The following is a 21,842-nucleotide window of genomic DNA, read 5'->3' as shown; positions in this document are numbered from 1 at the left end:
ATTAGGGGTATTGTGAGTAGAATTTTGAGAGAAAAAAAAATGACTTTCATCCATTTTGGATTAAGGCTATAACATAACAAAATGTGGAAAAAGTGAAGCACTGTGAATACTTTCTGGATGCACCGTAAATGAGAGAACAAAGACTAAAACTGAGATAACTGATAAAACTGAATCATCCAGAAAATTTTCTGGATGATTTTTCTTGACCCAAGGACCACCTGTTTCATCGTAATGAACCCATTTAGCATTCACAAAAAAAAAACTCACAAGAACAAAGGCAGTCACATGACCTCTGCCCTCCTCTGTTAGTTGGAAGAGGTGAATAAAAGCACACTCAGTAGAGCCCTGACTTGTGTTATGAGCTGCTGTGTAGCCGTGGCCTTTGTGTGATTGGAGTAGAAATGAAACCAAGGGTATACGTGCACGTCTGTGTCAATACATCAGGCCTGACAAATAACACTTGCACCTGTTTTTCTCATCTCCAGCATTGACACCCCTGGGGTCATCAGCCGAGTGTCACAGCTCTTCAAAGGTCATCCTGACCTCATTATGGGCTTCAACACCTTCCTGCCTCCTGGCTACAAAATCGAGGTTCAGACCAACGATCTGGTTAATGTGACTACACCTGGTCAAATTCACCACATCACCCCACATGGCATTTCAGTCCAGAACATCCCCATAACTGGAACAACTACCACACACCAAGCCCAGCCCCAATCTACCACGACTACCAGCGCTCCACCACTTCTGACACAGCCCACCGGTGCCAAGCTCAACAAGGTCCGTAACACCAACCTCAAGCCCAGAAATTCTGTTTTCTGCAGCCATCAACATCAAATTCAGCAGATTCTTGTGCAGTGGTAATGTATGATAAACAAAGGTTTCTGCCTGGAAAAGACTTATTTTTCAGTTGATCTTCAGTAATCTGCCAGATCTGGATCAGGACCACATGAAATTATACTGTGCAGTTATATGACTCTGTGTCCTATATTTTTGCCAGTGTGTGTGCAATGCATTTTGAGTTCATTCATTCACTCATTTATTTTCCATACCTGCTTACTCCAGTCAAGCGTGACAGGGGTTATCTGGAGCCTGTGCCAACAGTCACAGGATGTGAGGCGGGGTACACCCTAGACAGGACTTCTGACTATCACAGGGCCACATATAGACGGACAAACACATTCACACTCTCGTGCACACCTATGTTCAATTTAGAGTCACCACTTCTCCTAATCTGCATGTCTTTGGAAGTGGAAGAAGCTGTGTCACACAGAGAGAACACGGGGAGAATGTGCAAACTCCGCACAGAAAAGCTCAGGTGGGAACTGAAAGTGACGCAACAGTTTGAGTTATTTACCAAAAAAAAAAAAAAAGCAACAGTCATTTCACAATGTGATAATTAACACTGTATCATGATCATCACTAAGATTAAAACCTATTCTTCATAAAAACAATGCCAGTGCTTTTCATAACTAGATCAAAAGTGGCCAGAGAGTACAACAACGCCATGGCCGCATTTCAAATGATCAGGTTTACAGAGAAAACAATACATGGGCTTTTCAAGTCGGGTCCACAAACACTAAAATAGCTGGGGATTGGTATTGATAAGATTTTATCCATATCGATGCCATTATTGATTCCACTTATTGATCTGATTCCTTATCAATACCTCCTGTGAATTTTCTGTGTACTAAAAGTAGGCTTTACAGGTTTTCTATGTCACTAACATTTTATTGAGTCTTAAAGTAAATAAATATGAAATTGGTCACTGGATCCTTGATCTCTGGACATAAATAGAACTAAAATTTGTAGTTTTTCTCAAAAGCATTTCGTTTCAGACATTAATGCTCAGCCAGCTGCGCTGCAAGTCAGGATTTAATTCACAAACAATGCAGGTCGTCTCGTTTTGGGAGGAAAGAAAACATTTTAGTCAGTTGTAGTTTATTGTTTGTATTACAACATTTTGAAAGAGGTGTCATTTGATTTAAAACAGTGATTCGCTTTGAAGTTGTTAATTCCAACCGGACTCCAAAGTGACTCGGCAGAGAGCGGAGCAGCGTTTGGAGCTGTGTGAACGGAACGGAGGACGATTCTCGTTTCTTGCCTGCAACAAGACAAGAGGCCCAGCTCAGCCGGCTGCACTGCAAGTCAGGATGTAATTCACAAACAATGCAGGTCGTCTTGTTTTGGGAGGAAAGAAAATGTTTTAGTCAGTTGTAGTTTATTGTTTGTATTACAACATTTTGAAAGAGGTGTCATTTGATTTAAAACAGAGATTCGCTTTGAAGTTGTTATTTCCAATCGGACTCCAAAGTGACTCGGCAGAGAGCGGTGCAGCGTTTGGAGCTGTGTGAATGGAACGGAGGACGATTCTTGTTTCTTGCCTGCAACAAGACAAGAGTCCCAGTTAGTGACTTTAATCTGCACAAAAGTGACTTATGATTGACATCTTTAAATGGCTTTGAGAGGGGTTAAGAAATGGACTTACCACTTCTGTAAAGCAGTGAAGCAGTGAACCAACAAAGCATCGGGGCAGAGCACTGCTTCGTTGGTTCAAGCTTCAAAGCGGAGCCGTTACAGAAGCGGTTGATTACAGACCCATTGCAGTGTCTGCAAACAACGTAGAGAAATGATCATTTTCTCGATAAACACCCTCAAAAACACAGGCCACTCTGAAGGACCAATAAGGGAATTGTTAAGCAAAAAGGCTATTGATGTTGGTGGATCGAATCATTTCCTAACGATTCTCGGAAAAAAAAAAACGGTACTCGATACCATTCCCTAAAATAGCTAAATCTATTTTCATAACAATAGCCATTTTCCCATATTTTAGCATGGGGCCAGAAATTTGACATTGGTCTTTGCCCATTATTGGCAGATCCTAACCAAAATGAAATATTTCTTCTTACCCATCTGAGTGTATCTGCCAGGTTTGATCAAAATCAGATTAGTTCTCCCTAAGATGTCTTTCAAACATACAGTCAGGTCAGTAAGAAGTTGAACAGTGACTAAATGTAATTTGCTCTGTGTACAACCACAACGGAAATTAAATTAAACAGTCAAGATTTGTTTGTATTTGTTGGCTTTTATCTTTGTCCACCCCACCCCCAGACAGCTGGCTATAAAAATGTTGATTTGTACAAACAACAGCGCTTGTATTTAGTTTACCCAGTCACTTATGGCAAACTAAATATCAAAATGACTAATTCCTAAATAGTTAATGTATTATTTTTGTCATTGTTGTATTAAATCTGAAAGTTAGCACAAGTCAAAATAATGATGACCTGACTATATGTACATCTAAATATAGTTGCACAGAAACCAAGTGGATCACGAGCGTACACCTTCAATAAGATTGCTTTAAGATCATGAGGTTTCCAGTGATCCCCATAGCAGACACAAATAAACTTAGAGATAAAATTGTAGTTAAAAGTTCAGTAGAAAGTCACATGAATTTTAGGTGCTGCTCTTCACTGTGCTCTTATGTTTTTGGCTTTTATAGCCTCTCCAGTCACCGGCCTTGACCCCGAGCAGCCAGAGCAATCCATCCATCCCCCCTTACTCCTCACCACGCTCGCCACCCATGCAACTCCATCCGCCACTCAGCGGGACCCCAACTGGCCCGCCCATGCAGAACAACCAGCCTGTGGAGTTTAACCACGCCATTAACTACGTCAACAAGATAAAGAACCGCTTCCAAGGCCAGCCCGACATCTACAAAGCCTTCCTGGAGATCCTCCACACATACCAGGTCCCTGGCCCAAATTTAAACCCTTATTTAGATACTGAAAATAACTATATGATGGTAACTATGTATTCATTGATTACAGAAGGAGCAGCGGAATGCGAAAGAGGCTGGCGGGAACTACACCCCAGCACTAACTGAGCAGGAGGTTTACGCTCAGGTGGCTCGGCTTTTCAAGAACCAAGAAGACCTCTTGTCAGAGTTTGGACAGTTTCTTCCTGATGCCAACAGTTCTGTGGTTAGCAGATTTTCTCAATTCAATTTCTGTGACTTAGCTTTGCTTTTAAGCCCTTTTCCTGTATTTACTTTGACTATGTGTTATGCTGTTCCCATAAAATAGATGTTTTTGTCAGCTGTGTAGAATCATGAGCTAAAGAGTTTTCAAAGCAACCACCTGTTGCGTCAGTATACTATGTTTTCCTCTAGCTATTAAATAAGACCACAGCGGAGAAGGCAGAGTCTGTACGGAATGACCATGGAGGCACTGCCAAAAAACTGCAGCTTAACAACAAACAGAGGCCAAATCAGAACGGCTGTCAGATCCGTCGGCATCCAGCTTCGGGGGCCATGCCGCCACTCAAGGTACACAGTCTCCATCTATTGTTGTTACTGCTGCTGTTCATGTCAGTGTTTAAAACATATCGTTTTTACATGGATTTTAAAACTTAAAGTCTGTGTTTCTTCAATCCCATTTTGATACAGAAAAAGCCCAAGTTGTTGAATTTGAAAGATTCCCCAGTGACAGAAACTGGGAAACATGGTGTCGGAACAGAATCTCTGTTCTTTGAGAAGGTGAGATGCATCTTAATCCCAAATAATACTCTAAAGAGGCACTTACTCCTGGCCGAGTTTCGTCACATTTTACACTGTAACGGGCAGAGCTTAAACTCAGCATACTTCGGATGATTTCCTCAAACACCTCTCACATGTCTGCATTTGGTGCCAGGACCTCCCAAGCAGGCGCACCACTCAGCAAAAGTGAGGGTTCTTTTGTTTGTTGCCAGAACTTGGAAGACTCCCGGCCTTGAGCCAAGCATGGGCAGCCTGATACAGGCCTGGCACTACTCAGTGTAACTCCGAGCAAACTTGGTGTATAAACTTGTTCCTCAACTCTTGATATCTTGGGGTAATTCTGTCCTTCCTTGCCATGAAAATTAGATGCTGAGTTGTGTCGATCCTGTACTGAGCCATCTCGAGCCAAATTCTAGGTCACCTGGAGTTTTCCCGAGCTACAAAAATTTTGAACATGGGTTCAAGCAACCTTTCCTGTGTTGTGCTGATCTACGAGATCTGTCAATAAAGTAACGGTCGTTTTTATTTTTTCCAAAAACTATATGGATTTCATTCATATGTTTTTACATCAGACATGCTTGAACCCTTGTGCGCATGCGTGAGTTTTTCCACGCCTGTCGGTTATGTCATTCGCCTGTGAGCACACCTTGGGGAGGAGTGGTCCCACCCCCTCGTCGGATTTTCATTGTCTGGAAATGGTGGAATGATTTGGACTTTTTTCCATCAGAATTTTTCAGAAGCTGTTAAGAGACTGGCACCTGGAAACCATTCGAAAAATTTATCTGGCTTTCGGTGAAAATTTTACGGGCTTCACAGAGAAAAGGACTGTTACTACAGCTTTAAGGACGGTCGGCGCGCCGCGCTCCGAGCTGCGACGACGAGGCACAAACCACCGGATCATTTCCAAAACGGATGGCTCTGTGGATACGAGACCGTTGTGTGCTCTTTCTCTGGTTATCACAAGAGCTGGACATCAGCAATTTTCCGGCAGATTTCACTTTTAACAAGAGATTTTGTCATGGAAAGCCGCACGGAGGCTTCGCGTGTCACGACCGATTCGCTGATGAAGCGAGACAAAGGAACACCTCCGTTTCAGCATGTCAGAGGACAAGTTTGGACATGCCCAGCTCTCCACAATTTCTCTGATACTTACTGGACTGGTAAGCATTGAAAGCCGAGATAGACATGTCCAAACTTGTCCTCTGACACGCCGAAACGGAGGTGTTCCTTTGTCTTGCTTCCACAGCGAATCGGTCATTATGCACAAAGCCTCCGCGCGGCTTTCCATGACAAAATCTCTTGTTAAACGTGAAATCTGCCGGAAAATGGCTGATGTCCAGCTCTTGTGATAACCAGAGAAAGAGCACACGATGGTCTCGTATCCACAGAGCCATCCGTTTAGAAATGATCCGGTGGTTTGTGCCTCGTCGTCGCAGCTCGGAGTGCGGCGCGCCAACCGTCCTTAAAGCTGTAGTAACAGTCCTTATTCTCTGTGAAGCCCGTAAAATTTTCACTGAAAGCCAGATAAATTTTTCGAATGGTTTCCAGGTGCCAGTCTCTAACAGCTTCTGAAAAAATTCTGATGGGAAAAAAAAGTCCAAATCATTCCGCCATTTCAAGACAATGAAAATCCAACGAGGGGGAAGGACCACTCCTTCCCAAGGCGTGCTCACAGGCGAATGACGTAACCGACAGGCGTGGAAAAACTCACGCATGCGCACGAGGGTTCAAGCATGTCTGACGTAAAAACATATGAATGAAATCCATATAGTTTTTGAAAAAAATAAAAACGACCGTTACTTTATTGACAGACCTCTTATGCTAAGCAGAGTGCCACAGCAAAGACTATTGGTCCACAGCCACTAGCACCTCGTACTTACAGGGCTCTAGCCACAGCTCACTGGTACACAACTGTCAGTCAAAGTGATCACATCCATAATTATAATTTTATAGCTAACTAGAAGCACTCAGAGAGTGCAAACCTCCGCCAAGGCCATGGGGTCACTGACGCCATAACATCTACACGCCGTGGAATCATTGAACCTAAAAAAGTCTAACAATGTTTGCTCAGTAGTAAAAAAGTTTCATCTGCTGTGATTGGATAGCATGTATCCTTAGCGCTTGGCATCACAGTTTATTGCAACTTGCACCTTTCCTAGAAGCTACAGTCATCTGAGCACTGATATTGATATTGCATGTGCTTATAGACAAAAACAAATAAGAGACAAAATTCAGTTTATTATTCAACTAAACTGCAAATATATGAATTTTGACATCCTTGACCATGAAAACATACCACTAGAACTTGGAATCACTTTTATGTCTTTATTAGTTCAAAAGTTATTGTATAAAAACGATTTTTCGGTAATGGTTTTCTTCTGGATCTAGCTCCATAACATTTGAAGCTACATCAAATCTGATGACACCTTACTGAATCAGTACAGATTCAGCTACAGTTTGGTGTTAGTTGTGCATCTCTAGCTTCATTTGTCACCTCACACTGACACATTTTCTATTTTCCCTATATTTTTGCATATTCTGGATCACCAGATGCGGAATCCGGATCCGATCATCACCAAACTTTGTTGTTTGATAGAACATTTGACTGTGTTACACCCTAATTTTTTTTCAAGCCTTTCTGCCTTGTTTTTGTGGAGTTAGAAACTAGAATGTCAAAATTCCCCCTATCCCGCAATGGTGAAGAATCCTTTAAAAAATTTCTGGATCGTGATCCGGATCACCACTAAAATTTAATCACTTGTTCCTCTTGTCATTTCCAATCACTCCACAAAATTTCATCAAAATCCATTCAAAACATTTTGAGTTATCCTGCTGACAAATAGACAGACAGACAGACAAACAAATGCGACCGAAAACATAACCTCCTTGGCGGAGGTAAAAATATCTTAAAATGAATAGTTTTTGTTTTTTTGTTTTTTTATCACCCCCTGTGTAGTTGTCATGAAGGGAGAAACTAGCTATAGAGACCAAAACCATTTTTTGCACCATTATGCAGAGGTGGAAAGAAGTCACTGTCAAGTCATTCTCAAGTCATCAATCTGCAAGTCCCAAGTCAAGTCTCAAGTCAGCTTCAAACAATTGGTGGTCATTATGACTTGGGACATGTTCATTCATGACTTGAGAGTGACTTTATGTTGACTTCGCCCCACCTCTGCCATGCTGTAAATTTGAACATGAGGGTCTATGGGGAGTGACTCTCTTTTGAAGACAGCTTCAAGTAGCCATTCAAGGATCCTCATGTTGGCTTCATTTATCAGGACTGGATGTTGGCGTTTGGGAAACCTTGATGCGGAACTCGGCCAGGTGTAAGAGCTGCTTCATGTGCAGTGCTATATGAAACAACAGTTAGCTCATTGAGACTCGTAAAACCTCTAATCATATCTGTTTCTCCACAAAGGTGCGCAAAGCCTTACGAAGTGCTGAAGCCTACGACAATTTCTTGCGGTGTCTGGTCATCTTCAACCAGGAGGTAATCTCCAGAGCTGAACTGGTGCAGCTGGTGCTACCTTTTTTAGGGTAAGTACTCAGTTGTCTCGTTCAGCACGTAATTGATGATTGTGATGATTGTGTAGTACAGATTTATTCTTTGGTTATTTAGGAAATTCCCCGAGCTTTTCAACTGGTTTAAAAACTTCCTGGGTTATCGAGAGATGTCCCACATTGAAACTTACCCTAAGGAACGGGCCACTGAAGGGATCGCCATGGAGATTGATTATGCTTCCTGTAAGAGACTTGGCTCCAGTTACAGAGCTCTTCCAAAAAGCTACCAGCAGCCCAAGTGCAGCGGCAGAACTCCACTTTGTAAAGAGGTAAGAGGGATGTTCATGGACTGTGTGTATATTACAAATAAGAACATGAAGAGTCATGACACTGAGATGAGATTTGACTGAATTGAGCATTAAAGCTCACATAAGACACTCCTTTGCAACAAGTTTGCATAGGTCTCAAAGGTTCCTAAACGTGTCTTTTAAGTTTCTTGGTAAAAATCCACTTCAGTTCAGGGCCCTTGTTCATCAGATTATTAGGGATGTGAATCGTCCAACAATTTACGATTCAATTTGATTCTGATTCTTGGGGTGACGATTCGATTCAGAATCGATTTTCGTCAGTAGTCAGCAGATACCGCTGCTCCCCTCTTTTAGCTCCGGGTGATAGCGTAGCATGTGAGCTTGCAGATTTGAAGTGTTTCCGAAGTACTTGACTTTCATTTTGCAGATTTTGCACACTGCATAAGTCATGTCAAGCTCCTTCTTATGCAGCAAATAATAAAATCCAAAATGCGTTCAAACATTTGCCTTCAGCAAAGACTGTGCTGGCTGAATTAGCTCTTCGACCACCATGCTAAGCTGCAGCTCATGAATGTTTGAAGCACGCCGGACCCTCCCCTCGTGGGGACGCTGTAGTACGGAAGCCGTTGCCTGACAAACAGTACACGCACCGAGTAAGCAAGAAAATGTTTTAAAAAAATGCTTTTTAAAAATCGATTCTTGGACATTTTGGATCGATTCAGAATCGGAATAAATAAGAATCGCGATTCGGACGTGAATCGATTTTTTTCCAGCGCCCCTACAGATTATTTATAAAAGGATCTAAATGCTGTCGCATTAACAAAATGTAGTATGTGTGTAAGTACAAACAAATCTGTATTTATCAAACAAGTGGATGCTGTTGGTTTGAACATTAGTATAAGATAAGTATCATCTCTTGGTAAATCCCACGACACAGCATGGAGACTAAAAATATAAAGGATTAGAGCTCGTGGTGAAATTCTACTGTACCTGCATTAATGGTACATATTCACCAGGTGGAGACATTGTTCCATTTCAGGAACCTTGAGTACAGGCTGCTGCTGTACGACACCATGGCAAACCTTTTGCTTGTAGTAGTAGACAGCTCAAATGAATACACCACTAGGTGGCGGCAGTCTATCAACCAGGAGTTTTAAACCCCATCATCCATAACAACTACTCATTGACGGTGTCATGTTTCTTATTTTAGACATCACAATTTCTTCCGGACATGATTTTAGCAAGCTGTAAGAAGGTTTACCACACTCACCACAACAACTATCATAAATCTTTACAATTAACCGAATTGGTAGACAATTACTTATTTGAGTGGCGAAAATAAAATGGGCATATTTTTAATATAAATTTGCAGGAAGGAAGCCGTTTTCATTTTGCCTTGAAGTAACAGACGTAGATCGACTGTTACCTGCTCTTTATTGCACGCAGGTATCTATGGTAGGTTTTGACACCAGTGAGGCTACACGTCTTTTTCAATCTTGACATAAGTACTAACTGTGTACTTATTAATTTTTGAAAATGAAGAATGTATGTGGATGCAGTTGCATGTTGTGATATTGGGGGGGGGGGTAGTAACAGAAAGACAGAGAACAGGAAGGAGAGGAACAGTAGTAGTCAGTAAACCAGTAGCGAGCAGTATTCCTGGTATTTATATTAGTGTGACCAAACGGTCCTGTTTTCCCAGAACATGTCCTGTTTGTACGTTCTGTCCTGGCCGTCCTGGGTTGTTGTGTTTTTTTTTTGTTTTTTTTTTAAGAAAGTGATGAAAATGTCCTGGTTTTCAGTGTTTTTCATCTTTGAGCATCTTTAAGTAAACTTCAAGTATTTGAATATTTCATTGCCAGGCTGTCATGGTTTTTGGTAACCAAAATATGGTCAACCTAAGTTATATTTGCAGTTGTTTTTTACTTTCACTTTCGATACTCTGTGTGCTTCTTACCCTATGTGCTGCTATACAATGCTGGTGGAACCTCATTTTCCCTGAGGGAGTCTTCCCAAGGGATTAGTAAAGTTCTATCTAATCAAATCAGCAATGCTTTCTAGTTGCAGTTCCCCTGTTCTACCACTAGATGGTGTGCCTACGCACAGTCAGAGATGTGCATTTATTTACACACATTTTTTAATCTAAGTACAAGTTGATAAATTCCATACTTTACAGAGAAATGTTCATACACACATTTTAAGCACAAATCTGAACATTAATAAATGAGGCCCCTGGATTTGAAGGTGCCTAATGCTGCATTTGATTGCAATTCGTAAGTCAAACATAGGGTTAAAAAAGAATTTTGTTTTCCTTTATGCAGCCAGTAATGGAGCAACACTAATAAAAGGTGAACGGTTTCTCCACGCAGATTAGCAGTGGGAGTGTCGTGGCTCCTCTGGGTCTGCTTGCTTGTGTCAAATCTTTATTCTAAATCATTCTAGTTTGGCAACATGTCTGATCATTTAAATTGTAGCTGTATTTATTCAGTCATTAACAATGAGTGTATAACAAGTATGAGTTTCAACTCCTTATTTTTCCTCTCTCTCTCTCTCTCTCTCTCTCTCTCTCTCTCTCTCTCTCTCTCCCTCTCCCCCCCCCCCCCCCCCCATCCCCGTGTTCAGGTTTTGAATGACACCTGGGTTTCCTTCCCTTCCTGGTCTGAAGACTCAACATTTGTCAGCTCTAAGAAGACTCAGTATGAGGAACATATTTACAGATGTGAAGATGAACGATTTGAGGTGAGCTGGGATGCCATGGTGAAAGAATTTGTATGGTTCAAGTGGTTAAGCTTTTCCTACTACAACATATGTTAGGACCCGGTCACACAGCACAGGACAACAGCTGAACGAAGGGAAAAAAGTCACAAATCGTCGAGAAAAGGTTGATGATCCTGCACCTTTTCCATCACCGAAAAGCCTGCGAATCAAGATCACAAAAAAGGAACGAAACAAAGCCAAAACTAACGAAAAAAAAAACGAAGCAGACGTCGACCTTTGACACTTTAAACAAAATCAAAATGAAACAATCACAGTGATGTGACCGGCAGTGGGTTTGAGGTTGAGTGCAGCCAGCCCTGTCCTCATGTCTGCAGCACTTGCAGGTGCGGGATTTGGTTGTCTTGACAACAGGTGAGAGATGTTGTTTGTCTTCACAACAACAACGTGTGTGCACACGCAGGCCAGCCACAAACGGCTGGAACATGCCTAAATAGTTACTGTAGATAAAATGTTCTTCCCACTATTGTTTCTGTATGACAATGTTGCTTTTTGCCCCAAACATGGACGAGTCATCAATGATACAAGGATGTTATGCTCAGCTCGTCGGAGCTTTAGTTATTAATCCGTTCAGATATCGTCAACGTTCGTGCAGGACGTCGGACTTGGGAGGTTGGACAAAGTTGGACAACAGTCAGACGGAACGCTGACATTACGGAAACTATGCAAACGATCAGGAACCGTCAACACAGAAGGAAAAACAGAATACGGATGAATTGAGGTTGTCGTTGGGATTCATTCACATTTTCCAGGAGTTTGAAAATTCTGATGAAGCGCCAGCTTCAAGAATGAAGCTGGACGACGGTTAAACGATGCCTCCAAAAATCATTCCGGATTTCTTGTTTTGTTTGGGCTTCATTGTGCTTTGTTGGTGCCATGTGACCAGAACTTTAGAGTTTATTTGAAAAAGGTCTTTGATTTTCAGGAAGCAACAGAGGAGTTAAAGTACAGGCAGTGCTGCTTGAAAGTTTGTCAATCCCATGAGCTTTTATATGTTTGGAATTTTTAAGGACAACAAAAAACAAAACAAAAATTCAGGCTTTTTAATATTAAAATTTCTAAAATGATGCCATTTAAGCTCACAGTGAAAAGTAATCTGTACATCATGAATTAAAAGAAATAGAAATCTAAGAGCCAAAATGATGGCGTGAATAAGTGAGTGCCCCCTTTAGTGTAACACATATAAATCATCACTTTTACATGCAGCCTTCTTCAGACAAGTCAAGGGATGGATACATGTACATTTTCAAGAAATCTGATTAGGTCTTGGACTTTATTTACCGACATCAGTTATGAAGAAATACAAACAGTATGTTACTCGATGGTAAATCTGTGGAGGCCACAGTTCTCAAAAACTAAGGAACTGTGCAAGAAGAAGACGAGTGAGGAAAGCCACCAAGACACCATGTGAAAGCTCAAGGGGTTCACAAACATTCAGGCAGTACTGTATAATCCACAAGGAAATATGTGGAACTATAGTAAAGAAATTGTCACTTTCATGAAAAGTAAATAGATCACACACAGAACAGAAAGTTGTGTTTTTCTTGCCGTAGCTGGATGTGGTGTTGGAGACCAATCTGGCTACCATCCGAGTCCTGGAGACAGTACAGCGGAAATTGTCCCGCATGTCTGCCGAGGAGCAGGCCAAATTTCGCTTGGACAACACACTGGGCGGCTCCTCTGAGGTTTTACATCGTAAAGCCGTCCAGAGGATATATGGAGACAAAGCACCTGACATCATCGACGGCTTGAAGAAAAATCCGGCTGTATCTGTTCCCATTGTGCTGAAAAGGTAAGTATTGTACCAAAGCTAGATTACACCTTGATGTCTTAAAAGTTCAGTTTGTTTTTAACTGAGTGGTTTCAGTTTCTGGAGATAATGTACATCAACATAACACTGGTTGAGTGGAGAAATTTCCACTATACTTTGATATAGTATGTCAGTTTATGGCAGTATTCTAAATCAGTGTATCACATGATGGAAGAACAACCTACAGGAGTTTACATTATTTGAATTTAACGGGGTTGTCTGAGAATTTCGATTCTGCACACAATCATGGAAATGGGAGCATGTGCTGGGAGCCACATGTTGCAGCATCCACAAACCGCACAATATGGAACCACACTGGCTCCTAGACAGCAACCGCCCAGGCACCATTCCCATTCCATTCCCACCTCTGGAAAGCAGCCATCTATCTGCTGCAGCATGGGCATCTCGTCTGTCTTTTCTGGCCACTAGGGTCCTCAACACTGAGGCACCTACGTGTGGGATCATGCCCAGAGAAATGTGTCACATGGCAAAAATGTTGTAGCTGATGTTTGCTTTACAATGCAAGTGAAACTCTATATTTGAGTTTCCGTGAGTAATTGCTTGTTTGACACAAAGCCATTCCAGTGGTACCCAAGGATTTTCCAAAGAGACCTAGGACCAAAGACATCTGGTTGTCACCTTAGCTCATTGCTTATTCTTGAGGTTTTACATTGATTAAGACAGGAAGCACCACAACCACAAAGGCTTTGATGTTCATTTTTCTGCAAATGTATCTACAGTATATTGCCAAGTACATCTTACCAGAAATCTCATAACTCCATAAACTCTTCCCATCTCTGATCCCAAAGGCTGAGCATGTGCAGATAAACGAATTTACAATGCAAGCTGGAAAACAAAATATTGCTGTAGCACTGAACAAGCTTAGATCTTTCTTTATTTGTCATTGTACAAAAATACAACAATGTGTTTATCACACAGTTAAAGGTCTTAATTAGAGCCTTGCACAGGACTATATTCTTCTTCCTGCCCCGCTGAAATTCTGACCATTCCTTCCTGCACCCGCAACGTCTATGTTACAGTCCCACCCGCTCCTGCAATGGGTGTGTCCACCAATCCAGCCTCAGTTAAACGCTGAGTGCACAATAATAGAGATGCATTGATTTTGTGTATTCTTCCATCTCGTGGGAGAAAACACATCATTTAGGCTATTATTAAATTCATGAGATTGTGTGTTTCGTTGAATCCCTGGCCTGTATTATCTTTTGATGCACTGATCAGGAATAGTGTTACTATTTGGTTGTTTTCAGTTTAAAGACACTTTCATTTGACTGTTCAGTTACTCACTGCGCTGTGACACAGAGAGAGACAGACTCGCTGCACTCCACTCTCTCTCTCTCTCTCTCTCTCTGCTCATTCCTGCTAAATTATTTAAGATGAAAGTAGTGTGTGGACATGCATACTTTACACTATTCTCCTTTGTTGACTGAGTCATCTTGTTGCTTCTGTTCCCGCAGTATTTATGTTTAGCCTCCCACTCCTGTCCGCTGCAGAGTTTAGACCGCCCACTTCTGCAAGATTCGTGTTGAGTCTCGCGGGACCTGGCGGGACCCAATCCCAACGCAGCCTTCTAAATCTGAATCTAAATCTGAAGCCATGGGTTTTAACTGTAAATATAACAGACTGTTCAGGCACACTACTATCACTTTACCAACATTTTGTTTTCTGTTCAGGTTAAAGACCAAGGATGAAGAGTGGCGGGAAGCCCAAAGAGGCTTCAACAAGATCTGGAGGGAACAGAATGAGAAGTATTACCTCAAATCCCTCGACCATCAAGGCATCAACTTCAAACAGAACGACACCAAAGTGTTTCGCTCCAAGTCCCTGTTGAATGAAATTGAAAGCATCTATGATGAAGTAAATTTCCTACTGTTTCTGATGTGATGGGCCATAATCAACTGAAACAAAATGTTTCTTTTTTATTTTTGTTTCTTTGTTTGTGTCACATTACATTAACTATATGCAAATACTGACATTAGATTTGTATTGTTGCTTTGCAGCGCCAGGAGCAGGCATCAGAAGACAATGCTTCCCCACCCACGGGCCCCCACCTGACTCTGCCATATGAGGACAGCCAGATCCTGGAAGACGCAGCGGCACTCATCGTCCACCATGTTAAGAGGCAGACCAGTATTCAGAAAGAGGACAAATACAAGATCAAACAGATCATCTATCACTTCATCCCCGACATGCTGTTTGCGCAGCGCGGCGAGCTATCGGACATAGAAGAGGAGGAGGAAGAAGAAGAGATGGGTATTGAGGAAGGGGCTTCTAAAAAACACAACGGTGTTCCTGGCAGCGGAAGTCCCTCCAAATCCAAGTTGCTGTTTAGCAACACGACAGCACAGAAACTGCATGGCTGTGACGACCCTTACAACCTTTTCTATGTTAACAACAACTGGTACATCTTCCTGCGCTTGCACCAGACACTGTGCTCACGACTGCTACGGATTTACGGGCAGGCAGAGCGCCAGATCGAGGAGGATGTCAGGGAACGTGACTGGGAGAGAGAAGTGCTGGGGCTCAAGAGGGAGAAGAACGACAATCCAGCCATCCAGCTGAGACTAAAGGAACCAAGTGAGTTACACTTACAGGCCCCTCACACATTCATAAAATACTTAACACTGGTTGGCCTTTATTCTGCTGCAGTTCTGGCACCAAATATGGTATTTTTCAGTAAATACACAAATCTGAAAATAGTGCTGGGCTGTGGTTGTAAACAGCCTAATATGTAACCCCTGCCCAAGGCCCAGGGTTCTCACCAGCATTATAACAGCGTAACGTTTAACGCCTGTTGTGCTGCTGCATGAAAAATTACTCTGCAGTTGGGCCGTTACGCTTTCCAAGAATGTATTGTGGAAAATGATCATTTCCATAGTTGGTTGATTGTGGACCTTCTTCTTCTAAATCAGAACCGGCAAATCATCTAAATCATCAACCTCAGTCAAACCCATTTAAATATGTCACTCATGACTCACTTTTCAGCTGATTAAAGTCGCTACCGGCCTCTCGTCTGTTGTGAGGACAGAAAAGAGAACCATCTGCCGCACACCGGCCGGACTGTACTGGGGCGTCTATTTTTGGACTTTTGCATTTAAAAAATGTGACATCTTGAATGGATGCTGTGAATTGAAAACCCACACTTTAAAGGGACCAAGTGTGGGCGGGCTGGAGGTTTGGACCAAACCCATGTCTAAACGTGCACCAACGTCGCATTACATGGCGCTACATGGATCATATGTGGCGACACGAGCCGTTCGAGGCTGGACGGGGCTCACATGACAGGTCGGTCATGGCTCACTTGAGGCTGATACCTGGCACATGTGAGGTACAGAGAGGCACATAGAGGCGCCTTAGTAGCGGATACGTATATACGATAATCGCTGACACACCCATGCATGGCTCATTATTCATGGCTTATTATTCGGTGGGACCGAGGCTTTAGTTGTATGGCATCATCGTGATCAGCATCTCCTGGTCTTGATGGAGTAGTTTGTCTTTCTTTTCTTAAAAAAAGAAGGGGGAAAAAAACAACATTTCATATACTCACTTGTTATTAGTCGGCCCTCTGGTGCTATGTAATATGCCGGGGACGTTCTCGTTGGGAGGCAAACATACGAACCACTTGTGTCCAACATATACCCGGCGTGGAAACCACCTTGGGATAATTCATATACTCATATGATATCATATTAAAATAACACAATACGATCACTGTTTCCAAATCCTGCTCCTCAGGACTCAAAATGTTGCACATTTTTCATTTGTCCCAGAACTTATGAGCACAGATCAGCTCCGTCAGGTGTTCAGCTAATCTACAGCTGAGTCAGCAATGGGACTGGAATCTTCCCTTTTACTGTAGAAACGCCGATGTATAATGCTGCTGTTCATTCTTTCCTTTGTTAACTAGTGGGGGAAAAAACATTTATTTTTCAAATGATGATTTTTCAAATCATTCATGCTGAAAAAATTAACATGTTACATTTCAAGTGACTGAATTAAATTGTCACCAGTCAAATCTCATTCATCTACTTCTTTTTTTAATCTAGTGGATATCGAAGTTGAAGATTATTACTCAGCCTTTTTGGAGATGGTTCGCAATTTGCTGGATGGGAATATGGAAGCGTCCCAGTATGAGGATTCACTCCGAGAAATGTTCACTATTCACGCGTTCATCACCTTCACAATGGATAAGCTCATCCAGAGCATTGTCCGACAGGTAAAAAGTCATTTATTATTTACTCTGTGGTTTCTTGAGCCAGCCTGTTTTACATATTTGTCCAGAGTACAAAAGCTGTTTGTCATGAATGTACTATCTCCATGTTGTGGTTCTTATGTATTGTCAAAGCGACCTGGCATCTTTGCTTTCGGTGGGTCTGTTGATCTCCTGTTCTCTGCCAGTTGGTCATCATTTGAACTCCTTTTTTTTTTGCTTGTTTGTCTGTCCATTTTTCTCAGGTGTGAACTCTCAAACTGCCACAAATGGGAAAATAGAGAGGTTGTTTTTGGCTGCTTCGGCTTCATTTTTTTTGAGGCACATTTGCATCACTCTGGCAACTTTCTGAATTTGCTGTCTTTGTGCTCACTGTTGAGACTGACTGCATGTTTGAAGTATGGACTCAGCCTAAGAAAAATCCGCTCAAGCTCCATGCTTCTCTCCTACAGCTTCAGCACATCGTGACTGACGAGATCTGCATCCAGGTGACAGATCTGTACCTGGCAGAGATCGCTAACGAGGCCACCGGCGGAACCATGTCCACCCAGCCGTCGAGGAGCTCCGCAGAGGCCATCTACCAGAGGAAAGCTGAGCAACTCATGTCTGATGAGAACTGCTTCAAGGTAAATATCAAAACCTTTGACTTTTTCAAAATCTGGGGAATTTGACATGGTTCTTAAAATACACTCAACAAAAATATAAACGCAACACTTTTGGTTTTGCTCCCATTTTGTATGAGATGAACTCACAGATCTAAAACTTTTTCCATATACACAATATCACCATTTCCCTCAAATATTGTTCACAAACCAGTCTAAATCTGTGATAGTGAGCACTTCTCCTTTGCTGAGATAATCCATCCCACCTCACAGGTGTGCCATATCAAAATGCTGATTAGACACCATGATTAGTGCACAGGTGTGCCTTAGACTGTCCACAATAAAATGCCACTCTGAAAGGTGCAGTTTTGTTTTATTGGGGGGGGGGGGATACCAGTCAGTATCTGGTGTGACCACCATTTGCCTCATGCAGTGCAACACATCTCCTTCGCATAGAGTTGATCAGGTTGTCAATTGTGGCCTGTGGAATGTTGGACCACTCCTCTTCAATGGCTGTGCGAAGTTGCTGGATATTGGCAGGAACTGGTACACGCTGTCGTATACGCCGGTCCAGAGCATCCCAAACATGCTCAATGGGTGACATGTCCGGTGAGTATGCCAGCCATGCAAGAACTGGGACATTTTCAGCTTCCACGAATTGTGTACAGATCCTTGCAACATGGGGCCGTGCATTATCCTGCTGCAACATGAGGTGATGTTCTTGGATGTATGGCACAACAATGGGCCTCAGGATCTCGTCACGGTATCTCTGTGCATTCAAAATGCCATCAATAAAATGCACCTGTGTTCTTCGTCCATAACAGACGGCTGCCTATACCATAACCCCACCGCCACCATGGGCCACTCGATCCACAACATTGACATCAGAAAACCGCTAACCCACACGACGCCACACACGCTGTCTGCCATCTGCCCTGAACAGTGTGAACTGGGATTCATCCGTGAAGAGAACACCTCTCCAACATGCCAAACGCCAGCGAATGTGAGCATTTGCCCACTGAAGTCAGTTACGACGATGAACTGGAGTCAGGTCGAGACCCCGATGAGGACGATGAGCATGCAGATGAGCTTCCCTGAGACGGTTTCTGACAGTTTGTGCAGAAATTCTTTGGTTATGCAAACCGACTGTTTCAGCAGCTGTCCGAGTGGCTGGTCTCAGACGATCTTGGAGGTGAACATGCTGGATGTGGAGGTCCTGGGCTGGTGTGGTTACACGTGGTCTGCGGTTGTGAGGCTGGTTGGATGTACTGCCAAATTCTCTGAAACGCCTTTGGAGATGGCTTATGGTAGAGAAATGAACATTCAATACACGAGCAACAGCTCTGGTTGACATTCCTGCTGTCAGCATGCCAATTGCACGCTCCCTCAAATCTTGCGACATCTGTGGCATTGTGCTGTGTGATAAAACTGCACCTTTCAGAGTGGCCTTTTATTGTGGACAGTCTAAGGCACACCTGTGCACTAATCATGGTGTCTAATCAGCATCTTGATATGGCACACCTGTGAGGTGGGATGGATTATCTCAGCAAAGGAGAAGTGCTCACTATCACAGATTTAGACTGGTTTATGAACAATATTTGAGGGAAATGGTGATATTGTGTATGTGAAAAAAGTTTTAGATCTTTGAGTTCATCTCATACAAAATGGGAGCAAAACCAAAAGTGTTGCATTTATATTTTTGTTGAGTGTATGAAAATTAATTCAAGTACAGGTAAACCTCATTAACTCGAGTTTGCATAAGGCGCGTTTTGGTTTTACTCGTGGTTTATTTGTGGACTCCGAAAATTTAGACTACTGTATAAAAGTCACTTTTGATTTGACTGTTGGGAGGGATTGTCAGTGCGGAAAATTCTGGACGATGATTTCTTCTTTCTCCTCCGGCTGCTGCATGTCAGCGATGAGGGCGAACAATTCTGTGCAGAAGATTCTGGATGATTCAGAGTTTTTAGATGCAACTTTTTGGATCCTTACTGCCGGTTCAGATTGGGCCGGAATTTACACATGCACCCGTCACGTGTGGCAGTCGCATGTGTAAATTCTGGCCACACATGTGGTGGGCATGTGTATAAATTCCAGCTAGAGTCACATCCAAAATCTTTGAATCATCCAGAATCGTCCGCACTGACAAAGCCCTCATTGGTGACATGCAGCAGCCAGAAGAGGAGGAAGAAGATCCCGAACCCACTCCAAATGAAGAAATCATCACCATCCAGGAAGGAATCATGCTTCAAATGGTCGAAACTATTGTACAACCCCAATCCCAATGAAGTTGGGACGTTGTGTAAAATGTAAATACAAACAGAATACAGTGATTTGCAAATCCTCTTCAACCTATATTCAATTGAATACACCACAAAGACAAGATATTTAATGTTCAAACTGATAAACTTTATTGTTTTTGTGCAAATATTTGCTCATTTTGAAATGGATGCCTGCAACACGTTTCAAAAAAGTTGAGACAGTGGTATGTTTACCACTGTGTTACATCACCTTTCCTTCTAACAACACTCAATAAGTGTTTGGGAACTGAGGACACTAATTGGGCACTAACACACCCCCATACCATCACAGATGCTGGCTTTTGAACTTTGCGCTGTTAACAATCTGGATGGTCTTTTTCCTCTTTTGTCTCAAGGACACAACGTCCATGATTTCCAAAAACAATCTGAAATGTGAACTCATCAGACCACAGCACACGTTTCCTCTTTGCGTCTGTCCATTTCAAATGTGCTCGGGCCCAGAGAAGGCGGCGGCGTTTCTGGATGTTGTTGATGTATGGCTTTTGCTTTGCATGGTAGAGTTTTAACTAGCACTTGTACATGTAGCAATGAACTGTGTTAACTGACAATGGTTTTCTGAAGTGTTCCTGAGCCCAAGCGGTAAGATCCTTTACACAATAATGTTGGTTTTTAATGCAGTGCTGTCTGGGGGATCGAAGGTCACAGGCATTCATTGTTGGTTTTCGGCCTTGTTGCTTGCATGTAGAAAGTTCTCCAGATTCTCTGAATCTTCTGATTATGTTATGGACTGTAGATGATGGAATCCCTAAATTCTTTGCAATTGAATGTTGAGAAGCATTGTTCTTAAACTGTTGGGCTTTTTTTTTTCACGCAGTTGTTCAAAAAGTGGTGATCCTTGCCCTATCTTTTCTTGTGAACGGCTCAGACTTTTGGGGATGCTTCTTTTATACCCAATCATGACACTCACCTGTTTCCAATTAACCTGTTCACCTGTGGAATGTTCCAAACAGATGTTCTTTGAGAATTCATCAACTTTCCCAGTCTTTTGTTGCCACTGTCCCAACCTTTTTGAAATGCATTGCAGGCATCCATTTCAAAATAAAAATATTTGCACAAAAACAATAACATTTATCAGTTTGAACATTAACTATCTTGTCTTTGTGGTGTATTCTACTGAATATAGGTTGAAGAGGATTTGCAAATCATTGTATTGTTATTATTTACATTTTATACAATGTTCCAACTTTATTGGAATTGGGGTTGTAATATGACAAGGTAAGCTGATTTTGAGGGGTTTTTTTTTGGTCTACTTCGTTAACTTACAGTTTCAGATAACTCGCAGTGTGATTTTGTGGACCCCAACTTGCGCGAGTTAAGGAGATTTACGTGCATGTTTAAATGACTTTTAAACTTGACTGTATTAGCAACTGCCTTACTAAGTGAGAGCCTCAGTAATTTGCTCATTAATTCTGAATTATTGGTTTAATTTTGCCCTCATCCTTGCTCTGTTATTTTTTCAGGTGATGTTCTTGCGAAACAGAGGCCAGGTTCAGCTCACAGTGGAGCTGCTTGACACAGAGGAGGAGAACTCTGATGAGCCCATGGAAGCTGAGGTAAGTGGCTCTTGTAGAACAGTACCTGTCAGTTCTAATTTTCCCAGTCCAAAAATGCACATTTTGATATATTTTAAATATTTGGCAGCATATCTTAAGGCCCTGTCATACCTTGACGATTTAGCCAGCGTTTGCCGACTGTATTAAAAAACGCTGGTATACGTCTAATATGTTATGGGTAAGATTTGTGTAAGTTAAGAGCAC

General features: G+C 42.2%; 1 protein-coding gene across 3 annotated transcripts in view; it reads left to right on the top strand.

Annotated features, from left to right (window-relative positions):
* sin3aa (SIN3 transcription regulator family member Aa) overlaps nt 1-21,842 on the top strand; it is an 86,084-nt gene that overhangs the window by 45,759 nt on the left and 18,483 nt on the right. For all 3 annotated transcript variants that reach the window (XM_034175975.1, XM_034175974.1, XM_034175976.1), the window contains exons 5-18: nt 486-780; nt 3,503-3,751; nt 3,831-3,983; nt 4,172-4,327; nt 4,448-4,537; nt 7,956-8,074; nt 8,157-8,367; nt 10,969-11,085; nt 12,675-12,913; nt 14,623-14,806; nt 14,950-15,526; nt 16,999-17,168; nt 17,615-17,788; nt 21,546-21,638. In XM_034175975.1, the coding sequence (XP_034031866.1) occupies nt 486-780; nt 3,503-3,751; nt 3,831-3,983; nt 4,172-4,327; nt 4,448-4,537; nt 7,956-8,074; nt 8,157-8,367; nt 10,969-11,085; nt 12,675-12,913; nt 14,623-14,806; nt 14,950-15,526; nt 16,999-17,168; nt 17,615-17,788; nt 21,546-21,638 (2,827 nt within the window). The remainder of the gene's footprint in view (nt 1-485; nt 781-3,502; nt 3,752-3,830; nt 3,984-4,171; nt 4,328-4,447; nt 4,538-7,955; nt 8,075-8,156; nt 8,368-10,968; nt 11,086-12,674; nt 12,914-14,622; nt 14,807-14,949; nt 15,527-16,998; nt 17,169-17,614; nt 17,789-21,545; nt 21,639-21,842) is intronic.

Source organism: Thalassophryne amazonica, chromosome 8 (genome assembly GCF_902500255.1).
Source record: "Thalassophryne amazonica chromosome 8, fThaAma1.1, whole genome shotgun sequence".
NCBI classification, from domain to species: Eukaryota; Metazoa; Chordata; class Actinopteri; order Batrachoidiformes; family Batrachoididae; genus Thalassophryne; species Thalassophryne amazonica.
This window is presented reverse-complemented; position numbering and strand designations above follow the sequence as displayed.